This window comes from Zalophus californianus, chromosome 6, assembly GCF_009762305.2.
Source record: "Zalophus californianus isolate mZalCal1 chromosome 6, mZalCal1.pri.v2, whole genome shotgun sequence".
Taxonomy (NCBI): domain Eukaryota; kingdom Metazoa; phylum Chordata; class Mammalia; order Carnivora; family Otariidae; genus Zalophus; species Zalophus californianus.
In genome coordinates this window covers 140207777-140230420 of record NC_045600.1, presented here as the reverse complement: position 1 = coordinate 140230420, position 22644 = coordinate 140207777, and the positions used below count along the sequence as shown (strand labels likewise).

The 22644-nt window shown below is 46.6% G+C and overlaps 1 protein-coding gene across 2 annotated transcripts in view; it reads right to left on the bottom strand.

The window, feature by feature from the left end:
• The window catches only part of ABHD2 (abhydrolase domain containing 2, acylglycerol lipase), a 95751-nt gene that overhangs the window by 22557 nt on the left and 50550 nt on the right, over window positions 1-22644 (bottom strand). For both annotated transcript variants that reach the window (XM_027570095.2, XM_027570096.2), the window contains 3 exons: window positions 15707-15882; window positions 13083-13250; window positions 297-480 (listed from right to left, as the gene is read on the bottom strand). In XM_027570095.2, the coding sequence (XP_027425896.1) occupies window positions 297-480; window positions 13083-13250; window positions 15707-15882 (528 nt within the window). The remainder of the gene's footprint in view (window positions 1-296; window positions 481-13082; window positions 13251-15706; window positions 15883-22644) is intronic.

The window sequence follows — 22644 nt, the reverse complement described above, 5'->3', positions numbered from 1 at the left end:
CAGATTAAGTCACCTCACAGAGACTCCATAGGGAAACCGCAGATGTTATGGGGGACTTTGGCTTATTCAGTTACAGATCTGATCCCCAAATATAGCTGCAGATCGGGCTTAAGGAGTCTGGTAAGACAGCTCCAGTGTATGACGTAAAAGCGAGATAGGGTGACTCCAGGACCCACACACTTCTGCTCAGTCCGCCACCGCATTCCCTCTGGTCTTCACAGATGTGTGCCGGCGTCCCGGGGCATCTCAACCAACACCCGAGGAGGGGAGAGGTGGGGGGCGCGGGCGTCACTCACCTCAGAGCGCTGTAGCCCTGGCACACGCTGACGCAGCACAGGACTTTCTCTTGGTTTGCCTGAGTCTCCCCCAAGTATTTACACACGATGTTACCACCCAGGCTGAAGCCCACGACGACCAGCTGGGTCTGGGGATATGTCTTCTTGATGTAGTTGACCATGGCTCCAAATTCCCAGGTGCAACCTGTGGGCAGAGAGGTAAGACCACTCAATCATTTTAGGTGCAACAACATGATTGCCCTGGAGAGAGAGCTGGAGGGTTCCTGAGTGCGAAGATGCTAACCGAGAGAGGAGTGTGTGTGTGTGGAGAGAGAGGCAGGGAGGGAGGCATATACACAGAGACACTTCTCTTTGGCTACCTGGAGAGAAGTTTCCAGATAATCCTCTGTATAGAGGAGACCCAACCTTAGTGGTGCCCATGAGGGGAGGTACCATGTATCACACAGATGTGCAATGCTCTCTGAAGGTGGGTTGTGGAAAAACCTGTCTAGAGGTACATGGAAATCAAAACAGATATACAGGGTGTCATGTGAACAGGAGTTCGCACACGGATACACACAGAAGCAACAACAAAAACCTTTGGGATCAGCTTCTTCGGCTACAAAACAGGATGCTATACCCATGTGTACAATGACTCATGGTGTCAAGAAAAGAACCAAGTGGATGTTATTTATGGGACTTTCTTGTCAGCGTGGGGGAAGGAAGGAAAGACAAACTTCAGTCCGGAGGGATGGCCAGGATGCTCCATAGGATTAAGATAAAATGTCCTTGGGGACGTGAGGACAGAGTGCCGAGGCAGGCAGGCTCACTGAGAAACACACAGAGGAGACCTCTGTGCAGAGAGGGTCTTGTTTGTCCGGGAGGCACGATCTCAGCTGGTCCCCCTGGGAAGCCTGCAGAGCCATGTTCTCTCCGCAGCTTTGCTAAGAGGAGGAGGTTAGTGCCATCCATGGGTGAAGGGATTTGTCACATCCTTCTGAGACCCGACCCCAGCCTCCTCGGGGAGCCAACTTAAAATAAAACCTAACAGGGAAAGTTAACGGATGATGGCAAGACACGTGCATATGACAGACCGGCAATGAGGAGACTGTGGGTTTACAGTGGGAACAGGCTGTGGACCTCGGCACCTGCTCAGAGGTCTGGCCATCCCTCATGGGAGTTGAACAGCTTCTTCCCTAACCGGGAGGCCATGGGGGATGCTGCCTTTTGAGCAGCCTCTTACAGCTTCCTTTCATAGAGGGACACAGCCTCAGGCAGGCCAGCACAACCCCAGGTTGGGGGGGTGGTTCTCAAACTAGAGTGGATACAGGATCACCTGGGAGGACATTGGACATGGGCAGCCCTGGGCTTCACCCCCAGACAAGCTGATTTAGTAAGATGAGGCCAGGCCCAGGAACCTATATTTTTTGAATAGGTAAAACATGCATATGGCACAAAATTCAAATAACATTAGAGATGTGGTAACCGGTACTTTCTCATATTCTTAGAAAAAATGTCAGTGGTAGCACACAGATTTAGTACCTTGTTTACTTTTTCTTTTTTTAACAATATGTCTTGAAAGCCACTGTGTAACAATACACAGAAATCTGCCCTATTCTTTTTTTTTTTTAAGTCATCTCTACCCTCAACATGGGGCTCGAACTCATGACCCTGAGATCAAGTATCGCACGCTCCACCGACGGAGCCGGCCAGGCGCCCCTGCCCTGTTCTTTTTTATTTTTATTTGACGAGGCATAACATAACACTCAGGAAAGTGCACGATGAATTTGTACACGCTTACACCCACGTAAACACTGCCCAAACCATGTAAACCATGGTTTAAATTACTTGAAACAAGTCATTGTAGCCTAACAATCAAAAAGGCTAATCTAGGTTTCTAGATTTTTCTCCAAAGCAGTGTTCTTTGATCCGATTGCTTTGATCTGACACCCATAAAATCACCCGGGGATCTTGTAAAACACCAACACTAATGCCTGCGCCGCCCCGCCCCCCCCCCCCCCCGCCCGCCCATTAAATCCGAAATGTCTGGGCGTGGGGCCTGGTCTTTTACCAGATCTCCAGGTGCCTCCGAAGTGCAGCCAGGCATGAGAACCACTGATGTAGGAACAGGGACCGCTCTGGCTCCGACAAATCTGGGAAAGGTGTTTCTGGAGCTACTCTCACTCTGCCTGCGGGCCATCCCTTCACAGACCTCCTTTCCTGTCCGCCTGCAGTAAGCGACCTTCCCACAGGGAGGCGCTACTCCACTTTTGGAAGTTTCCTCAGCAGGGCTGTTGGCCTGGTATCTCCTCAAAGCCAGGTTTCTACACAACCAGACACCTCCTCCAGGTCCACCAAACGCCCCCCGGGAATGGTTTTATTATGTACCTACACCAGTTTTTCAATAAAATTCCAGCTAGTTAAAAAACCCGGCGCAAATAAAGAATAAAAAAAATATGTTTAAGTCCCTTTAGGCCAGTTTCAGCTAGGCTCCAGACACGCAGCGTGTCCCTCATGCTGGAGAAGAGGTTTGTGCAGCTTATGATGGGAACATCATTTGCTTGCATGAGAAATGGTATCAAGGGACTTATTTTAAATTGTTACTAAAATCTTCACTTTTCCACCATTTCCTTGGGGTTCTGCCTAATTTCATTCATCCCTTGGCTATTTACAACTCTATGTTTTGTTCTAATATGGAAGGAATCTCTACTAGGTGATGTGCTCTGTACAATAAAGACATGCTCGGTCTTGTTCCCCACTGCATCTGTGGGGCCCGGTGCTGGGTGGCCCCTGGGTCAGTACCACCTAAATGAAGGGACGAAAACCTGGGTGCACTGCGTCCCAAGCCCTGTCCTGGGAACATAAACACAGCGGAGGAAGCAGATCCAAAGGGATGAAATGACTTGCCAGACCTCACACAGTGAGCAGGTGGGAGCGCAGGACTTTGGATCCACATCTAACCCCAAACCCAAGTCCTTTGCCTCATAACACAAACCGACACAAGTAATAGTACTGCAGGGATTTACTTTTTCATTATTAAGTCTTTGCTTTCTCATCACCTGATTCCTTTTAGACCGGTCTTTTTTTCAAAATAGTATTTAAAAAAATTTTTTTTTAAGTTTGATTTATTTCTGTGATTTCTCTACACCCAGTGTGGGGCTCAAACTCACAACCCCAAGATCAAGAGTCATGTGCTCCACTGAATGAGCCAGCCAGGTGCTCCTGGACCTGTCTGTCTTTACTCAGGTTTGAGACTAATTATTTGAGGCCTAGAGCAGATGTTCAGATGTCAGTGGGGCAGTTACAAAACTCAGATTTGCTATGCTACCGGGGAGCAATTATAGCTAATCGTGTAGGTACCTGGGGAGCCTCAATTTAATTAACTCCAAATATACCTGATCTGGGTAAAACGCCAGCTCTGCCTAACGCTGGATAAGCTGTTGGGTGTTGTGTGAAGAGCTGCTATCTCTCCCAGGAAAGGGTACAGGGTTTGCCCAGCGCTGGGATCTGCCTTCTGCTAGGCACCGGGTCCTCCTGGGATTTCCACCTGATGAGAGTTTACCAGACACTCTCAGTGGCTGGGAGCCTCTCCCTGGACTGTTCTACTAAAAGCTACCAAGATCTGTTCTTTCATACGAGGAGGATTTTAATGGGGGCTCTGGGTACTTAATCCTTACAGGATTAGCACCGGTAACAAGATTTGGGTATCTAATCTTGCGGCAGCTTTTAAAGGCAAGACGAAACATGAGACACTAACCTGGCTTTGGAGAGATGCGTACCACAGGGCCATCTTGGAAAGGCAACCTGCTGAGAACAGGAAAGACCTTTTCTTCAGCCTCACACCCCTCGAGAAAAATAAGGCTAAAGCTACCCGAAAGCTACTTTCACGAAAGCCATTTCCCAGTGGTGCTAACGTGACTAAGTGGGCTCAAATACAGGGATGCAGACTTGGTGCTCCTTGTGGATGGAGACTCTGAGTCATCTCTGTGTTCCCCGTGCCAGGCCCGGGCCGGGACCGTGGTGGGTGTGTCACACGTTAGCGTAGGAGGAGGTTTGAATCCCGTGGCACGGAAGCACCCGACACTGGCCAGTCTGAGTGTGGTGACTGTGCTGTGGACAGGAAAGAAGTAGCTCAATATCTTTCCCACTAAGTGTAAGCCAAGGGAATGATTTGGACAGGCTAACGAGGTGGCTCCCGGCGGGCATCTGCGGGCCAGCAGGCCCTGTCGTTTCTCGGAGCTGTGAAAGCCACCGCACAGCTGAGTCACTCAGGAGGAAAACAGCGGCAGGAATAAAGCGAGAGCCCTCTTTGTGCGGTAGATGAGCTGGGCCCGTCCTTATCTCTGAAACGGATCTTCACAAACGAGCGCTTTTAGCTTCATGTGCGCACGTACGGAATTACCTAACCCTGCCCTCTTCGGGTTAAGTATCCAGATCTGATGCTGGAAGCCAGAAGCTGGCTTCTCCACAGTTCTACTCTGGGTATTTAACTGCCCCCGCCCCCTCACATTTCCTAACGTTGGCTCCTTGGCACCATTTCGATGCGCAGTGACTCCCAGCATATGATCCCGCCAGATGGTTTACCAAGATGCTTGAGCTTCTGCAAATTCACCATCTTCACTGTCACGTTCTCTCTCTCTTCACCTATCTCCTCCTTCCTCCTCTTCCCACCATGTCCTTCTGCCATCACAACACTCAACTGTTGTAGAGGCCATGCAACTTGTGGCTGTCAATCTGGAATCATGAATATGACTCAAAATTGAGTCTGCATCAATTAAAATGGTAGATAGGAGAAGCTTATCAAAACATCGATGTTCATGATCTCATCAAAGATCTTCAGATCGATTGAGCAGTATAAAAACAAAATAGAAGTTCCTTAAAAAATCGCTGTTTGCACCTCCTTACGGCAAGATGTCTTGGATCCTGGGTGATCCTGGGTGAGCATGCTAACTAAGTAGGGTGGCTGTACGTCCTAGTTTGCCTAGGAGAGTCCTGGGGTTTGTCATTCTGATGCAGTCATTAGTAAGGTTCTCTTTCACTCTCAAAAGTAATGCAGTTTGGGATGTTAAATTATGGGGTCGCCCCAGGTACAGGAACTCCCTCCCTTCTAAGACTGACATGCTGCCTTCTGAGCAAGGCAAAGTTTTCTGGCCTTCCCTTGTGGTTCCAAAAGAGAGTTTACAAAACAAAAAATTTCCAGTGTTAAACTCAGCTGGACATTACAGAACTCCTCCTCCAAGCCACAGAAGACAGTGCTGGGATTTCAGACACCTCTTCTCAGCTTGACGTCCGATGCCAGAAATTCAAGTGTTTAGAAAAAGGGAAGGGGGGGCGCCTGGGTGGCTCAGTCGTTAAGCATCTGCCTTCGGCTCAGGTCATGATCCCGGGGTCCTGGGATCGAGCCCCACATCGGGCTCCCTGCTCGGCGGGAAGCCTGCTTCTCCCTCTCCCACTCCCCCTGCTTGTGTTCCCTCTCTCGCTGTGTCTCTCTCTGTCAAATAAATAAAATCTTTAAAAAAAAAAAAAAAAGAAAAAAAAGAAAAAGGGAAGGGCCCACTTCTGTGTATAAACCCCTAGGGAAGGCAATTTAAATCTTTGAGACCATGTTCAATGTCACAATGCCGCAGGCTCGGTGTTCGGTCAGAGATGGGTACTAAGTTCTCAGGAGGCTTGTGATCCTCAGGACTTGGTCACCTTGTTGGGGCCAATGCCAGGCCGTTTTTATTCCTTTCACCTGATACAGAAGTGACTTTAAAAATCCTCAATTTTCTCTCTTATCCTCAAGATCAGATTCATGGTCTCTTTGTCACCTTGCTCAATTTCAAGAGCAATCTTTGAAACGGAGGTCAGAATAACCACAGCTGGATGATGCTGGTTTTCAGTTCTTTCCTTGGCTGGTGGACTGGATGCAGTTGTACTCTACTCTGAACATGAATCCTGGCCGATTAGGATAAGGCATTTAGCCAAAGACAGAAAGATGAAACAGAATGCTTCCTTAATTTACTTGTCTCCTGCATTACCACTGACAAAAATACTTATATTCAGTGTCTGGGCTAGAAAAGCAATTCAGTCAATAAAGAGTCAGCCAACACGTCCACTGCTATAGTGTTTCAATTAAAGATTAGGCTCTGTAGAATAAGTACACTTCAAAAAAATCTTCAAGACTTCTACATCTTCTGTCATTTTTAAGTGTTATTTATTTATTTTATTTTTTTTAAAGATTTTATTTATTTGACAGAGAGAGAGGCAGACAGAGAGAGAACACAAGCAAGGGGAGTGGGAGAGGGAGAAGCAGGCTTTCCGCCGAGCAGGGAGCCTGATGCAGGGCTCGACCCCAGGACCCCGGGATCACGACCTGAGCCGAAGGCAGATGCTTAACCGTCTGAGCCACCCAGGCGCCCCTTAAGTGTCATTTCTCATCCACGTGATAGGGCTGTGTACTTGGTCTGATCCGGCACAGTACCCAAGCTCAATAAGAAATTTAAAAGACTGATAAATTTCCTCTTGTGGGTTCCACTCTTGTCATCCTAACGGTTTCACATTTTATTTATGGTCAGATCAGCTAATGTTATTTCATTTAATCCAATTTAATTCATCACAAAAGAAATATTTAATATTTTCTAGCTTAAAAAACATATGAACTATAGGGGCACCTGGGCGGCTCAGTCAGTTAAGCGTTTGCCTTCAGCTCAGGTCATGACCCCAGGGGCCTGGGATGGAGCCCTGCATTGGGCTGATGCTGGGTGTGGAGCCTGATTAAGATTCTCTCTTTCTCCCACTCCTTCTGTGCCTTCCCCTTGCTCTCTCTCTCAAAAAAAAAAAAAATATATATATATATATATATATATATATAAAACTATACTGCAGCAAGTGGTGAAAAAAAATTTTTATGAATGAAACGAATTTGTAGAAGGCTGAAATACAGCGAAAAGAGCATGTGCTACAATACAAACAACTCCCCCATAGTGACTGTCTGAGTTGGAGGCGGGTGACCCCAACCCCAGCCCCAGCCCCAGCCCCAGCCCCAGGGGTCAAGGCAGTCAGAAAGCACGAACTGCATCCTTCAAGGTCACCGCCAGGGCCTGGTTGTCTCTGTACAGAGTCATAACTTAGAGCATACTCAAGACAGAATTCTCTGCTTGGCAAGCACAGCTTCTCAACAGGTCCTTGCAAAAGTTCACATGCGCTCAACTGCGTGAGGTTGAGGCAGAGGCAAGATCATTTGGCTGTTCAAGTCAACGTCCGCCTTTTCTCCTCTAAGTTGGTTCCCGGAAAACAAAGAGCGGAAAACAGAAAAAGTCATTGCTATTTACGCTATTTGCTGGACTCTGTGCTACACACTTTTATATTAATGCTAACTTTCTCAACAACCTGTGGGAACTAGGTGTGCAAACCCCCATCTGCTGGACTCTAAAACACAGGCTCTTTCCTTATGTGGGCATTTCCTGAGCATCTCTAAGTGATATACCACCTGCAGGAGATGAATGTAAAAAAATCACATAAAAATTGAAAACCAAAATCTGGTCCCTGTTCTTGAAAAGGACAAGGTCTGGTCAACGTTCTTTTTAGACAAACGCAGCCAAGCTCACACTGATTCTGACTGTGCTCCCCACCTCCCCATCCCATGGTGAGAAGCTCCTCAGCAGCCTGGGAGCATCAAGGCGGCAGGTACTCTGCACGCCCCCTGTGTTCTCCTCACAGGGGCTGGCCCCACGAATGTCTCTCGGATGCCAGATGAACAAAAGAGCGGAGCCCGAACCCACCAGGCCCACTGCTATGGCTCTGAGAAGCTCCCGGATGCACTTTTGCCTTCAACCTAAAATGTGTCTGAGTGGGAACTCTCTCCTTGCTCCTGAGAAGTATCAGCAGGATTCGGTCTGTCATATAGAGAGGCGATGTAGCCCGTTGTTCAAGAGCACGAGCTTCAGGACTTGACTGTCTGGGTGGGAAACCTGGGCCACCTGCTCATCAGCTTTGTGATCTAGAGCAGGTTGTGCAACCTCGCTGGGCCTTGGGTTCCTCGTCTGTAAAAGGGGGCGGCTCACTTAATACATCCTATCAAGTACTCAGAACAGTGCCCGCCCCACAACAAATGTTATTCATATAAACAGTAATGACCACTGCCACCAAAGTGGGGGAAAAGTCTTTTGAAATGCTCAGCTGCCTCCTTGCTCCTGTCTAGTCCTCATGAACAATATCCGGCATAGGAAACGTGCACCACCCCAGAGCTGCTGCTGACTGGGGTTGAGAACCACACAGTCTGAAGGCTGGTTCTGCCACTTACGCGTGGTGGGACCCCGGGCAAGCCTGTGGAGTGGGGACACTAGCACCCACCTCCGGCTGTCAGCGGGGTTCAGGCAAAGTGGCTCATGTGCATGCTCGACGTGCCCTGGCCCTCATCAGTCAGTGTGAGCTACATGGGAACTGCTGTCATGCAGGATTTTCCTTAATGACTTCATCCTTCAAAGGCAGCATGAAGGACTCTAAGTCACGAGAATGTGAAATTCTTCTGTTTGTGAGAGATCTGTTTTTCACAGTTTCTAATCACATCAGCCAAGACGTCCAGTGGCAAGGGACTGGTGTTTATGTGGTCTGGAACAGTCAGTCTGATATGTGGGGAAAGGTCCTCTAGGATGTTCTCGGAGAGATCTGAGGGGAGTTGTGTAACAGGAAAAGAAGAATGGAAGGCTTCCTGTTAACACTCTCTGTAGTTTTTCCTCTGGTCAAGATCAGTCTCCAATGGCCATAAAGAGGTGTCCGCGGTGACTCAATGGTCCACCATCTGCTCAAGAGCAGCGTGGCTTGCACAAGGGAAGGCTCTTATGACCACGAGGGGCATGGGTTTGAGACCTGGTTTGCCAAGATCACCTTACAGACAGTCATTTCATGGCCCTCACCTTGGTCCCCAGTGAGCCCCGATGCAGCGGGTACCTTCTAGGGGCCGAGCAGTTTTCTGGGCACAAACACCACTGGCTCCCATGGAACGGACTCGGGGAGACCGGAGATTAGAGAATGATTGGAGGGTGAGGGCAGGGGACAAGGACCCTCCAAGAAGGTGACATCTTAGCTGAGACCCGAACGACAAGAAGAAGCTAAGTCAAGACCAGAGAAGGGCCGTCCAGACAGAGCTGGGGCAGACCTGTGATCGGCAGCCCTCAGACCGGTGCCTGGTGTTGGCGGATGTGCTGCATGTCCTGGGAACCAGAGCCCCCTTAATGTCGCATCCGGTCCTCCCACACGGACAAGGCCGACATGGCTGGGGGTCTATGAAAAGTGAAGGGAAGGAGATTCAGAAGAGGCTTAAGATGGCTCTGCTTTCTTTTACCTTTTCCACTGAAAAATAGAGGAAGGGAAGAAAGAGGGAGGGACAGTAATACTAAAAATGATAAAATAAAAGAGGCTTAAGAAACCTATCCCCCAACTGCAATGTACGGAACTGATTTGGATCCCGAATCCAGTACAAAGAAAGAAGTCAGTTGGGGAAAATGAACTGCTATTAAGGAACGCTGGTGTCTTAGGTGTGATGATGGCATTGTGCTTATGTTCTTTTATGAGCTGAACCACGTCCTCCCCAATTCATATGTTGAAGTCCTAGCCCCCGCTCCCTCAGAATATGAATGTATCTGGAGAAAGGGCCTTTAGAGAAATAATTGAGTTAAAACAGGGTCATTAGGGTTGAGCCCTAATCCAACCTGACTGGTGTCTTTGTAGGGAGAGTAGGACACAGAGGGACACACACACACACGCGCACACACACGGATGCACAAGACAAGAAGACAGTCACCTATAAGCCTGGGAGAAAAGCTCAGAAGAAACGAAGCCTGCCCACACCTTGAACTTGAACTCCCAGCCTCTGGAACTGTGAGAAGATAAATGTCTGTAGTTTGGGCCACCCAGATGGTGGTATTTTGTGAGGGCAGTCCTAGCGAACTAAAACAGTTTACAAAGAGTCTGCGTAGCTTAGCATCATACACTAAAATAGTCACAGATGGAAGGAAGGGCTCTCCGGGACAAGCTCCAAAATAATCTTCGAAAGGGAAGGAAAGGGCAGGAAGGGGATTGTGGATAAAATGAGATTGGCCATAAATTGAGTAACCAAATTGAGGCTGAATGGTGCGCACACAGAGGCTCATTTTACTATTCTCTCTACTTTTGTATATTTGGAACATTTCTCTAACAGAAAGGTTTTTTTAAAAACTGAAGAGGAAACGTATCTTCTAGGTCATCCGCCTTTCTGGAAAACTACCGGAGTACAACAAACTATAGGAATTTACTTCTAAAATTCCGACGAAACAAACTGTAACAACAAATGAAAGGAAAGAGTTAATTGACTTTGAAAACCTTGGGGGGCTGAGCTCTCCCTGGACGGGCTGACTTCGCCCTGTGGATTCTCCTTGTTGGGATTCAGCTCACCAGCCCTGACATACCACACTCTTAAGAGGAAGCTGTGCGTGCCATCCCCCCCGGAGCCCGCTCCCTTCGGTTTAGGAGCTCCAACCCGTGGGACCCTGAGGACCCAGTTCAAATGCCGTTCCTGGAAGAATCCTTCCTTCCGCAACACCACCGCTTGCCTACAGAGACAGGCTGGTTTCTCTCTGCTGCGGCCTCACCCATCACCCTGTGGTGTGATGATTTACTGATGGAACGTATCTTATTCATCTGGGCCACAGAGAGCACAGCTAATCCCTTGCTTGCATGAACAATCTTCCAGTATTTGAAGAATAAACTGAACGTTTAATGAATGGCTACTATATGTGAGGTGCTCAGCTACCTACTGAGTCCTTAGTAACCCACGTTTAATTGTACAGTTGTAACCCCCATTTGGGGCTGTTGAAGAATCTGGAACTGAGGTTAAGTCGGCGGCAGGGCAGGGGTGGGGACCGTCTCTGTGCCACACCGAGCCTACTCTTCTCTGCTCCTTTAGCCAATCCCCCGGCTTGTGTGTGAATGTCTCCCAATCTAGTGCCCCTCCCCCACGGCCCCTAGCACGGCACTCCCGGAGGCAGGGGACCTGGACCACACACACCCAGCGCTTCTACGAGCTCTGAGATGATCCTGGACCCTGGAGCAGCCAGATCCAGGCCCTTCTCTTAGCTCTCCTGCTTACTGGCCCTATATCTTGCCCCAATTACTTAACCTCTCTGTGCCTCTGTGTGCCTTTCAACACAATTTCACGAAGTGTCCCGCTGGTTGCTGTGCAGATTAAAGGGATTACGTCTGTGTGAGACATCAGCACTGGGTCGGGCACACGTTAAGTGCCCTCGGTGGCACTTCTTGTCTTGTTTTTGGCAGATCGTGCAGTTAGATAGCACTCCCAAGTCTGTCTCTGTCTGGGGTCCTGAGTGAGGCCAAGCCATGCCTCCCTATCCTCAACTTGTGCAGACGGATTTTTATATCCAAGTGCAGGACCTTATAATCATTCCCCATTGTTTTCATTTTTGTAAGATTCTGCCTGTTTCCGCCTTTTGGATCCGATCCGTCTCCCACATGCTCACTCTTCTCCTGTTCCTGAGTTATCTGTACATCTGGATCTTCCGGCCACCAACCACACTGTTGAACAGAAGAGTCTGTAACATGGTGTCTTCAGTCGTGGGAATGAGTGTGGAGAAGCAGTAGGGTGCAGGACAGCCTGCCTGGCACAGAGCAGGTGCCCCCACTCACGCTCCCCTACCCGCACCCCACACATCACCAGTAGCAGCATAAACCAGAACAACCTTGCTGGAGGACAATCTGACAATATGGACAAATAGGCATACAAAATGTCGACTCTGAAATTCTAGTCCTGGAAATTCAGCCCAAGGTAGTCATTAAAGAGAAAAACAAATTCTAGGCGAAAGATATTTATAGCATCACTATTTAAAATGCTGAGAAACTCTAAATAAGCTAAATGGACTACAAAGAGGAATGGTTAGATAAATAACAGAGTACTAACAGCCACGTGGCCCTTAAAAAGATTAAATGTAGTGACTACGCACCTTTATGTTAGTGAATATAAGATTATTTAAATTAAGTCACCGTAGATATACACACTCTGACTGCATCTAAATAAAAACTATGTACACACAGATGAAGGAATGGGAAGATAAACAAATAGGAAATTATAGTTATGGTGAGATTGTAGGTGCAATTTTCAGTTGTTTCCCATTAAAATACACAGTAATTTATTTGGTTATAAGCAACCCCAGTGTTTGTGCGTATTCAAACACATATTTTATGTGTTTATTATTTATGTGTGCATCTATAATATGAAGGGAGATTTAAATAAGAATCAAGAATGGGCAATCTGGAAGACAGAGCCTTAGCCAATGCGGGACTTCAATTAAAGGCAAGAAGCATCTGTCTCAAGATGAGATCCAGTTCCTCTCTTCAAGGAACTTGGAATTCAATGAGTTGTTGATGTGCCAGACTCCCTTCCCACAGCCACACATGTGCCTCATCACAACCCTTGCCCGCCAGTCACAGGAGTCCTGAGGAATGGGCGTCAGGATGGCTCAGTGGTGCAGGGCATGGGCTATGGGGCTCCTGGCCCTGCTCTGACACCTGTCTACCAGCAGGGGGCCTAGGGGGAGCCCAGCCCCTGTGATTTTCACTCTCTGTCTCCAGGAGGCAGGATGAGCTGGGGGTAGCTCCGGGGCCCATCTGAAAGGCTGATGTGAAGTATGGCATCATAAATGCCCAGAACACCCCGGCTGCCGGTATAACCACGTGCCCCACTGCCTCTCCAGATGGGCATTTCCCTGAGGGTAAAGCAGCACACTTGTGGTGAGAACAGTAAGCGGGATTCCACTTGGCCGTGCCGGTACGTACCGTAGGTGAACATGCGCGGTGAGGTCAGCTCAATGTTGGGCAAGGCACCCAGGTGGTTGAGCACGGCGCACCGGTAGCCATTTTTCTGGGCGTAGTCAACGAAGGTGCGGATGTACTGCTTCTCGCTGTGATTGGCAATTCCAGGGCAGATGACCATGGTAACGTCATCTACAGGGTGAAGAAAGACATCCCAACATAGCTGATGAGTAGTGACGATATATGGCCACGATGACACGTCATTGGCTTAGAAAACAGTAGGAGGGAACCTGACATACATCTTTTTACTCAAGTCTCTGGGAAGAAGCATCTTTCCCTTCTAGCTGGAGTTGTCCTGATCAGTGCCTCTCAAACTATTTATGGTGAAGGGTCAGTTGTTAAAATTTCCGATCATGGACAGATAATTTTGAAAAATGCGATAAAAATTAATTACTAGAAAGATGAAATGAAAACAATTTAAATCTCAATTTTTTATTACTAGATTCAGCAGATACAAAATTACTCGGCCACACTGCTGTACAAGTTTCCAAACCTTACTTTTAATTTCTGTATGAATGACAGGACGCATGAGCAGAAAAATAAAAACTAGTGTTTGCACAGACTTCTTTGATCAAGCAATTTTACTTCCAGGTATTTGTCTACAGATACACCTGTACATAAGCAGAACAAGATATGTACAGTAGAGGTGATAATGGCAAAAGAATGAACACAAGCTAAATGCCCAGAAACAGAGGTCTGGCTAAATAAATTATTGCACATCCAAGTGATGAAATGTTATGTAGCCCTTAAAAATAATGAGAGACATCTTTACATGTACTGATAGGATGAGCTCTCCAACATGTATTAAGTGGAAAAAAAGCAAGGTGCCGAAAAGGGTTATGATATGCTGCCATTTGCACGGAGGGAAAAAAGACATCTATGTTTAGAAACGCATCCACTAGCTCTGGAAACATACACGAGAAACCTAACAGTGGGTACCACTGGGGAAGAGCATGGGTGGGGAGTAGGAGTGGAAGAGAGACTTATACTTTCTCTGTATTATCTTTTTTTTTAAAAAGATTTTATTTTATTTATTTGACAGAGAGAGACACAGCGAGAGAGGGAACACAAGCAGGGGGAGTGGGAGAGGGAGAAGCAGGCTTTCTGTGGAGCAGGGGAGCCCAGTGTGGGACTCGATCCCAGGACCCTGGGACCATGACCTGAGCTGAAGGCAGACGCTTAACGACTGAGCCACCCAGGTGCCCCTTCTCTGTATTGTCTTAAAGGTACCTTTTGAATTTTTTATCATGACCATGAATTACCTACTGAGGGAGTGGCAGGTACTCTGAAGGACTAACACAGGAAGGTGTGATGGATTTATTGGGAAAGGAGCACTAGCGAGGGGAGGCAGGGGCCATCCCTCTGAGGAGGTGACATCTGAGTTGAGACCCGAATGACAAGGAGGAGGCAGCCATGCAGGGGTGTGGGGATGAGTGTTCCAGACAAAGGGAACGTCAACTAAACCTTTGTCACCAGCTCGTCAGCAGTGCTGGTCACTGTAAAGAACTGGAAGGTACAACAGGTTTACTGGAACCTCCTCCCAAGTAGTTACCGAGCTCCTATAAAAACCAAGGTGCCTTGGGGTGCCTGGGTGGCTCAGTTGGTTGGGCGTCTGGCTCTTGATTTTGGCTCCAGTCATGATCTCAGGGTCGTGAGATCGAGCCCCTCATCGGGCTCCACGCTCAGCGGGGAGTCTGCTCAGGATTCTCTCTCTTCCTCTGCCCCTCCCCCACCCCTTGTGCATGCATGCTCTCTCTCTGAATAGATAAAATCTTTACCAAAAAAAAGCACACACCGCCCCCCCCCCCAACCTAGGTGCCTTGCATACTACAGAACGGAGCAGACACGTCCTCCTCTGCTAGGAGTGGCAGTCAGAGGCAGGTGCCAGCCTAAGTCCACTCGCTCGTGAGTCCTCACTGCGAAGCTCTTTATCACGCCTGCTTACTATGTAGGCTGGACACAGCAAGGCCGAGTTCCAGCAGTGGCAGCGATCACAGTGGTTTCTGACAGACAGGTATCCCAGAGCCCTGCATAAATGGACCTGAATGTGTCTTTTTGTCCACGGCAACCTACGCAGAGGGTGCCTGAGAGCCTCCGCTATCTGCTTTTGCCCAACAGACAAGACCACCCTCTCCCGTATCTCTGAGCTTTAGTTTCTTCATCGGTAGAGTCGGGACAATGAGGTCCCGACCTCTCAGGGGTGCTGGAAGGCTTAACTGAGGTAACAGTATCTATAAAGTTCTTAGACGAGTCTGGCTTCTATTGCTGTCATCAAACCAGAGGCCTGGTCCTGAGGGGCCTGGGCTCCACACGTTCTCCCTCGTCCCCTCACACCGGGCTTCTGTATTTCCGAGAGGACTAACAGTTGTGTCCAGCATTGCTGTCTGAGGGGCCCAACGTGGTGACTGGCAAGCACGTGACAGCGCGAATCCTCGCGGGCTGCCCCTGAGACAGGTACCGCGGCGGGCTTCCTCCCAGCCCCTGGGTGTGACGTGGAGTCGGTGGCATGAGCGCGTACACCATGTTCCCTCACTGCCCAGTGTCCCCCTTCCAGGTGATGGCCCCATCGTATTCCTGCACTAGCTCACCTCCAACACAGTGCTCAGCCAAGGGCTCAAAGAGGTCGAAGGTCGAAGTGGCTCCGTCGGACATGGTGATGAACTTGCGGTGCCCGTAGGGGTGTGGCGACCTCACCCTTCCCATCTTCCCATACAAGGCGGTTTGGATGTGTCCACTTTTCCCCCAGATCAATGGTGGAATGTATCTAAGAAAGCAAGAGAGGAGAGCTCAATTTCCACCACCCTCCTTGAACAATACATGGAAACATTTTTGAGCAAACGTCTTTCAACCTATTTGAGTTCTTTTCCTGACAAGTTCTGTATGCGAAGCTTAGATATGGGATTTTCTTTACCTTACATGCATGGCCTCCTTTCCCCATTTACTAATACAGCCTGTATCAGATTAGCTTTAGAAATCACCGGAACATGCTTATACAGACAGGATTTCAAATTTACAGTGTTAAGTAATTCAATATGAGTTATTTCTGTAATGTAGATGAAAAGAAAGCAACTAATACATTTTGAACACATGCTATGTGACAGAGTTAGCCTCATTATCAAATGAGCTAATGTATATAAAATAGTTAGCACACTGCCTACACTCAGTAAATGCTCACTTCTTTGCCTTCTCCGACAAGACTGGCCCCAGCTACAGTGGTTACCCTGTTAACCAAACGTGCTGCTCTCCCAAGAGCCTGTAAGTGTCTTGTGTGGGTGTTGTGGGGTGCACTGCACGCTCTGGAGAACGTGCTGGAAGGGCAGAGCAGTGTAAATATTTGTTGGGCTAAATGAAGGGTAAAGGCTTGTTAGCCTAAGCAAGTCATGACGCCACCCTAACAACCATCTTTCGTGAAAACACAGAGAGACTCTGGTCCCCAGGAGTCAATGCAAAAATCCCAAACTAGTTAATTACTGGGAAAACAAGGTACTCTGTTACAACTAAGAAATGATTATAGTTCACAACCACAGTGCAGGATGATCCCATTTCCTGAAACTGCCACTGTTTTCTCTTGCCCAGCTTTGAGCCCAGGCCTGGTGGTTGGCCAGGATCTGTGTTCTACGTAAACTAGAGTCATAGAACATAAAATATGGTAATGACATCCATCCTTCATCTCTGTATTCTAGCACAGTGGTGAGCATTTTTTAAACATTTATTTTTAGAGAGAGAGAGAGAGAGCAGGGGGAGGGGCAGAGGGAGAGGGAGAAGCGGACTCCCTGCCGAGTGGGGAGCCCGACGTGGGGCTCGATCCCAGGACCCTGAGATCGTGACCTGAGCCGAAACCAAGAGTCAGAGGCTTAAGTGACTGAGCCACCCAGGTGCCCCGTGGTGAGCATAAGGGTTTACCTTAACCTATTTCCCAATTCATGCCTATCATTTCTATCATATCAGTTGATCCTAAAAACCCTCCTTAAATTAAACCAGATTTGCTTTTTTTTTTTTTACTAATTCAGTAAGTCTCCACAAATTTAAGAGAAGTGAAGCTATCACCTTAAGCTAGCCAATTCCCAGGCAAACTTCCTTGGTGAGGGTGGGGAGGAGAGGAAAGATTATTTTAAGACCTTAGGACATGAAGCCACTTGCCAGCATGACACCACAGGTGCAAATCTTAGTGCCGAGGCCACGGCATTTGGGAAGCAGATAGAAGAGTTTATAAGAGATGAGTGGATTATGACAGCAACAAAAAGCAAGCCTATAAAAATAACATCAATTGGACAACTCAGTATTACACAAGATTAGCTACATCATTTATAAAGGGTTTCAGACAATAAATTATGCATAGGGGGAGAGAAGTGATCCAAGAAACCAAATTCCTGGTTGCTCCTGGAGGAAAATTCAAAGATAATTGTGTTTATAATATAAATTAAAAATAGAAATGTGCTGAGGTTAAACAGGACAGAAGAAAAATGAATTAAATTTCATATATGTATCTTCTGATCTTGTTTAGAATACAATATAATGTCAGAAAATAACAAAAGAATAAAATAAAATCTTCTCTTGGCTAGTCCCAGATTTCCAATGTAATGATGACACGTGTGGTCATCCTGATGCTGCCCCTGTGCTTTGGGGTCATGTCACTTCTCTGAGGTGGCCTCCAGCCTCTACCCTCCGGCCTCTGCCTGCCCATGGAGGGAAAACAAAACACGTGAGCCCGGCCATCCCCCTCCACCGCACGGGTCCTAAGTTGGCCTAGGAGGCCCGCCATGCCCTTCCTGCTTACATCTTTCTGTGTAAGTTCCGATAAACCTGAGCCACTGGCCCGTCTCCACTCCAAAGAGGCACGCAGCCTCCTGCTGCGCTATTTTTATCCCAAGAGCCTTTGCTCAAGCTGTTGCTTCTGCCTGGAATACTCTTTTTCTCCTTGCACACCCAATTTTTCTGCTCCCCAGCTACTATCTGTCTTTTAAGACTCCCTTCCAATCAGGCTGCTGGGGGAGCTGCCCCTTTGCTGTGTCCCCCGGCAAAGCACTCTGTGCAGAGCTCCGTCCTGGCATCCAGAGGGCTTGATTGATATGAGGGCTCTTTTCAAGCACATTTCTCCCCACCACCTGCAGGAGCCAGGCTTGTCCATCTTTGCGTCTATCCCCGGGGCGCTCCACACACTGAGCACGAAGGGAGGATGGCTGGATGAACAGAGAGCAGACCCACATAGTAGATCTGAGAAAATCAGATCAGAAAAAATAACATGCACCCTAATAATATGAGTTGGGCTATAGCATGATTGGTGTTTGGTTACTGTCCTCTTTCCAGGCCACCCAGCACCATTCTCAGAGAAAATCCTGAGGGTGTGCGTGTGTACGTGCACGTGTGTCCGTGTGTGTGTGCACATGTGTGCGTGAGAATACGTGACTGCCTCAGGATCACTTGGGGACTTTCTCACTTCAGTGTGAGGTCAGTTGTGCACAGTGGGCGTTTCACAATCTTTAATTTTATGACGATACCACCTACTGATAAAACGCCATTTTCAGCGAACGTCACAATAACACGACACCAGAGTTTACCAAATTGAATTTTTAGACAGCATTTACTGTGGCGAAGTTCTGCTGTGTGTTTTCATTTGTTTATATAAGTTATCCATAGGTCACATGAAAAAATTAAAAAACGAAAAACCAGAATGGGTATAACTGGTTACATGGTTTGGGTCAAGGAGGAAATATGGACCAAAACAATAGAATATTTTGTAATTTGTAGAAACATATAAGCACTTAAGAGATGCTGGGAAGTGTACATGGAGGCATCAGCTTTACTCTGGGTCTGGCCCTTCAGAGAGAAGCCTAGCAGCTTCTGCCTTTACCTCCTTGGGAACCTGGCTCCATGCTCTAAAGGAGCCAGGGCTTGACTACCCAGTGACGTGAGGCATCCCCTAGGGGGCTAGAGACACAGAACTGAGCGCTGTGTGTGTTTTAAATTCCGAGCACCATCAAACTTGTCTTCCAAAACGGATGGAGCAATTTACATTTGCAACAGTTTTGCATGGAAGTACCTGTCTTCCTCACCTTCATCAGTAATTAGCACTGTCAATCTTTTACATTTTGGCCATCTTGATGGGCAAAAAAATGGGCATCTAACTTCAATTTGTGTTTCTTAAGATGGACCCAATCTGTGGAAAACAAGTTTCTTATTTGAATTTGCATCTTCCTGCAAATAAATAAGATGCAAAATTTGCATCTTCCTGATTCATATGTTTACCAGGCATTCCTATTTTTCTTATGTAAACTGTTTGTACCCTTTGTCCATTTTCCTGTTATATTTTTTATCTTTTTCCAATTGATTCATAGGTACTGTTCTTATCACCCCTACACCATGTCATTTTCTATTATATGTTGCAAAGACTTTCTCCCAGTTTATCGTATATTTTAATTTTATATTATATAACTTTCATATTTTGTGGTTAAAGTTGTTAGTTTTTTTTTCAAGATTTTTTTTTTTAAAGTAATCTCTCTACCCAGTAAGGCGCTCAGACTCACGACCCTGAGATCAAGTCACATGCTCCTCCAACTGAACCAGGCTGGTGCCCCAAATTTGTTAGGTTTTTCTGTTAAAACCTTTGTGTTTTACATTTTGCTTTAAAAAGAGCTATTCTAGCACCCCTTTTTAAATATATTCCCCAGTATTTCCTTCTATTATGCTATAGTTTTAAAAAAATGTATTACCCTTAAATCTGCTTATTTTTGTAAATGATGCAAAGTAAAGATAGTTCATTTTTTCCTGACAGTTAGCTAATTAACTCTACCATAAATGGTTCATCCTTTCCCTACTGATTTTAACTGTCATCTTTAATATATACCAAGTTCCCAATTAAACATTTAGATATTTTTCTATATTTTCTTTCCTGATTCATTGATCTATTTGTCTATTCTTGTGCCAATATGACTCTGGCTTAATTAATACAACTTTATGGACTATTTCGAGTATTGACAGTACAGGCCTGTACTTTTCCTTTTCAAAAATTTTTTGGCAGATTTTCGGCATTTTATTTTCCAGATGAATTACAGGATTAGCTTGTTCCATGAAAATTTCAGGATTTCTAATTGTTAACACACCAAACTTATATATTACCTTGGGGAAAATTGACATCTTTACGGTTTTTACTTGTCCCATTAAAAGACATGCTGTATCTCTCTATTATTCAGGCATTTATGTCCTACAGTAAAACTTTATAGCTTGCTTCACATTGCAATACTGTTTTTACTATACTAATTTGCATGCATTTCTACATTTTTAAAAAAAGCTATTCTTAGAGTTAGCATCTGGGCATGTTTTACTCCTAGCTCCCTGAAAGCAGAGGCGATGTCTTCTGTACTAACACATATGCTAGTCTGTCCAGTGTTGTGCTGTGGCCAGTGATTAATAAATGCTTATTATAAATAAACGAATGTTACTAAGAAAGAAGCTAGACCACAACAAAATCTAGAGGCCGGCATGTCCTGATCTTCTGAACCTATCTGTAGGCAACACCTGGCTATACTAACAGAATTGCCCAATGGGAAAGCCCACAAGGGAAAATCAGGAACCCCCCTCCCACCCATGTCCCTCCATATACACACACACACGGCGTTCGGGCAGATGGAGTTCACATCAGCAAGGACAGATGGTTGCTGGGCTGTTTACAAAAGAGCTGGGAAAAAAAAGTTGACTACTGCTTATCTTTGCCCTCAATCTGTGAGTGACCAATCAATTCTTTCCTATGGGACCTGGGTTCTTTGGTTGACATCAAACTACTTTATAGCAATCAGATCCAGACTTAGCTGTCATTCCCTCTGATTCTCTCCAGCAGCCCTCTAGCAAACTGGCAGAGGGCTGGCACACATATGTCATCTGAGACTGTGCCCCCCACCCCCACTCCCCGCATGCAGGTCCCTTTCCGAGAACCAGATGCTCAGCAGCAGCTACTCCTTGGCTAAAATCTTATGTTTGTTTCAGACAAGATATTAGGGTTAAAGTAACACAATCCGACCCCAACTAACTTAAGAAGGAACTATGCTGGGGTGCTCACCAAATGGACAAGAGGCTGGAGGACCAGGCTTGAAGCGGGTAGGCTCTAGGAAAGAAACTGGGGCTGCTGTATGAATGTGCTGTTTTCACAGTCAGCAGCACCCCCAGGAGGCATGCTCCAGGAGTGGGGTGTCTCAGAAGGGAATTTGGGGGGGGCGGGGCACCTTGATTTATTACCTGCATGCAATGGGAGAGAAGGACTTCCCCAAGAGGAAATTTGTGTGCCCTTGGAGAGGAAGAATGGACGCTGGGCAGCCAGAAAGTGACACATGCTTCCCACAGGGTTTTGGGCTAGACTTGTCTTTGCTTCAAGAGGCTGCTTTCATGCCCCTGATATCCCATAGCCCTCTTCAAACCATCATGTTCCCATCTAATTCCTCCAAAGTCTCTTCTTTCTATCCTTGTTCCCAACGTTGGTCCCAACTCAGCATTTCCCATAATTCCTAAATGTATTTACTCTGAAGCATCTGCTTCCCCTATAACACAGTGTAGATCAGAAATGGGCACCTTACTTGTTCAAGTGGTCTTTTCTCTCACACACCCATCTTTCTGAAAGCAAACTTTATCACATACAAGAGTTTGTGCTGTTTTCTTTAAAGGAGAAATCTAGAAAAGTAGAGTTTTTATGACTCCTGGTCAATGATCTTTGCTGTCTTAAAGTAGCACATTTTGTGTGACCCATCACTTTGCCCCACTATTTTTTGGAGGTAAAGTTCACAAAACATGAAATTAACCATTTTAAAGCTTCCAATTCCCTGGCATTTGGTACATTCACAATACTGCACAATCACCGCCTCTGTCCGGTTGCAGAACATTTCTTCACTCCCAAAGGAGACCTCATATATGTTAAGCAGTCACTCCTCATTCTCCCCTCCCTACTGCCCCTGGCAACCGCTCATCTGCTTCCTGTTTTATGGAATTACATATTCTGGATATTTTACATAAATGGAATCATTGAATATGTGACTTTTGTCTCGTGAGTTTTCACTTAGCATAAAGTTTTTGAGGTTCATCCATGTCCTAACATGGACCAGTACTTCATTCCTTTCTACGGCTGAATAATATTTCATCGTATGCATATAGCAACCACTTTTTCTGTATCCATTCAGTAGCTGATGGACATTGGGTTGTTTCCACCTGTTGGCTATTGTGAACAGTGCTGCTGTGCACATTTGTATACAAGTTTTTGTTTGAATACCTGTTTTCAGTTCTTTAGGGTATATCTAGGAGCAGAATTTCTGGGTCATATGGTCATTCTATGCTTAACTTTTTGCGAAACCTCCAAATTTTTTCCATAGTGCCTGCACAATTTTACATTCCCACCAGCAATACGTAAGGGTTCCAGTCTTCCCACATCCTCACCAACCTTTGTTATTTTTCTGTTTTTTTTTTTTTTAATTGTTACAACCATCCTAGCGATATTGAACATCCCTACTATTTTGACTCGAGGCCATTTCCTTCCACTCTGTCTTTA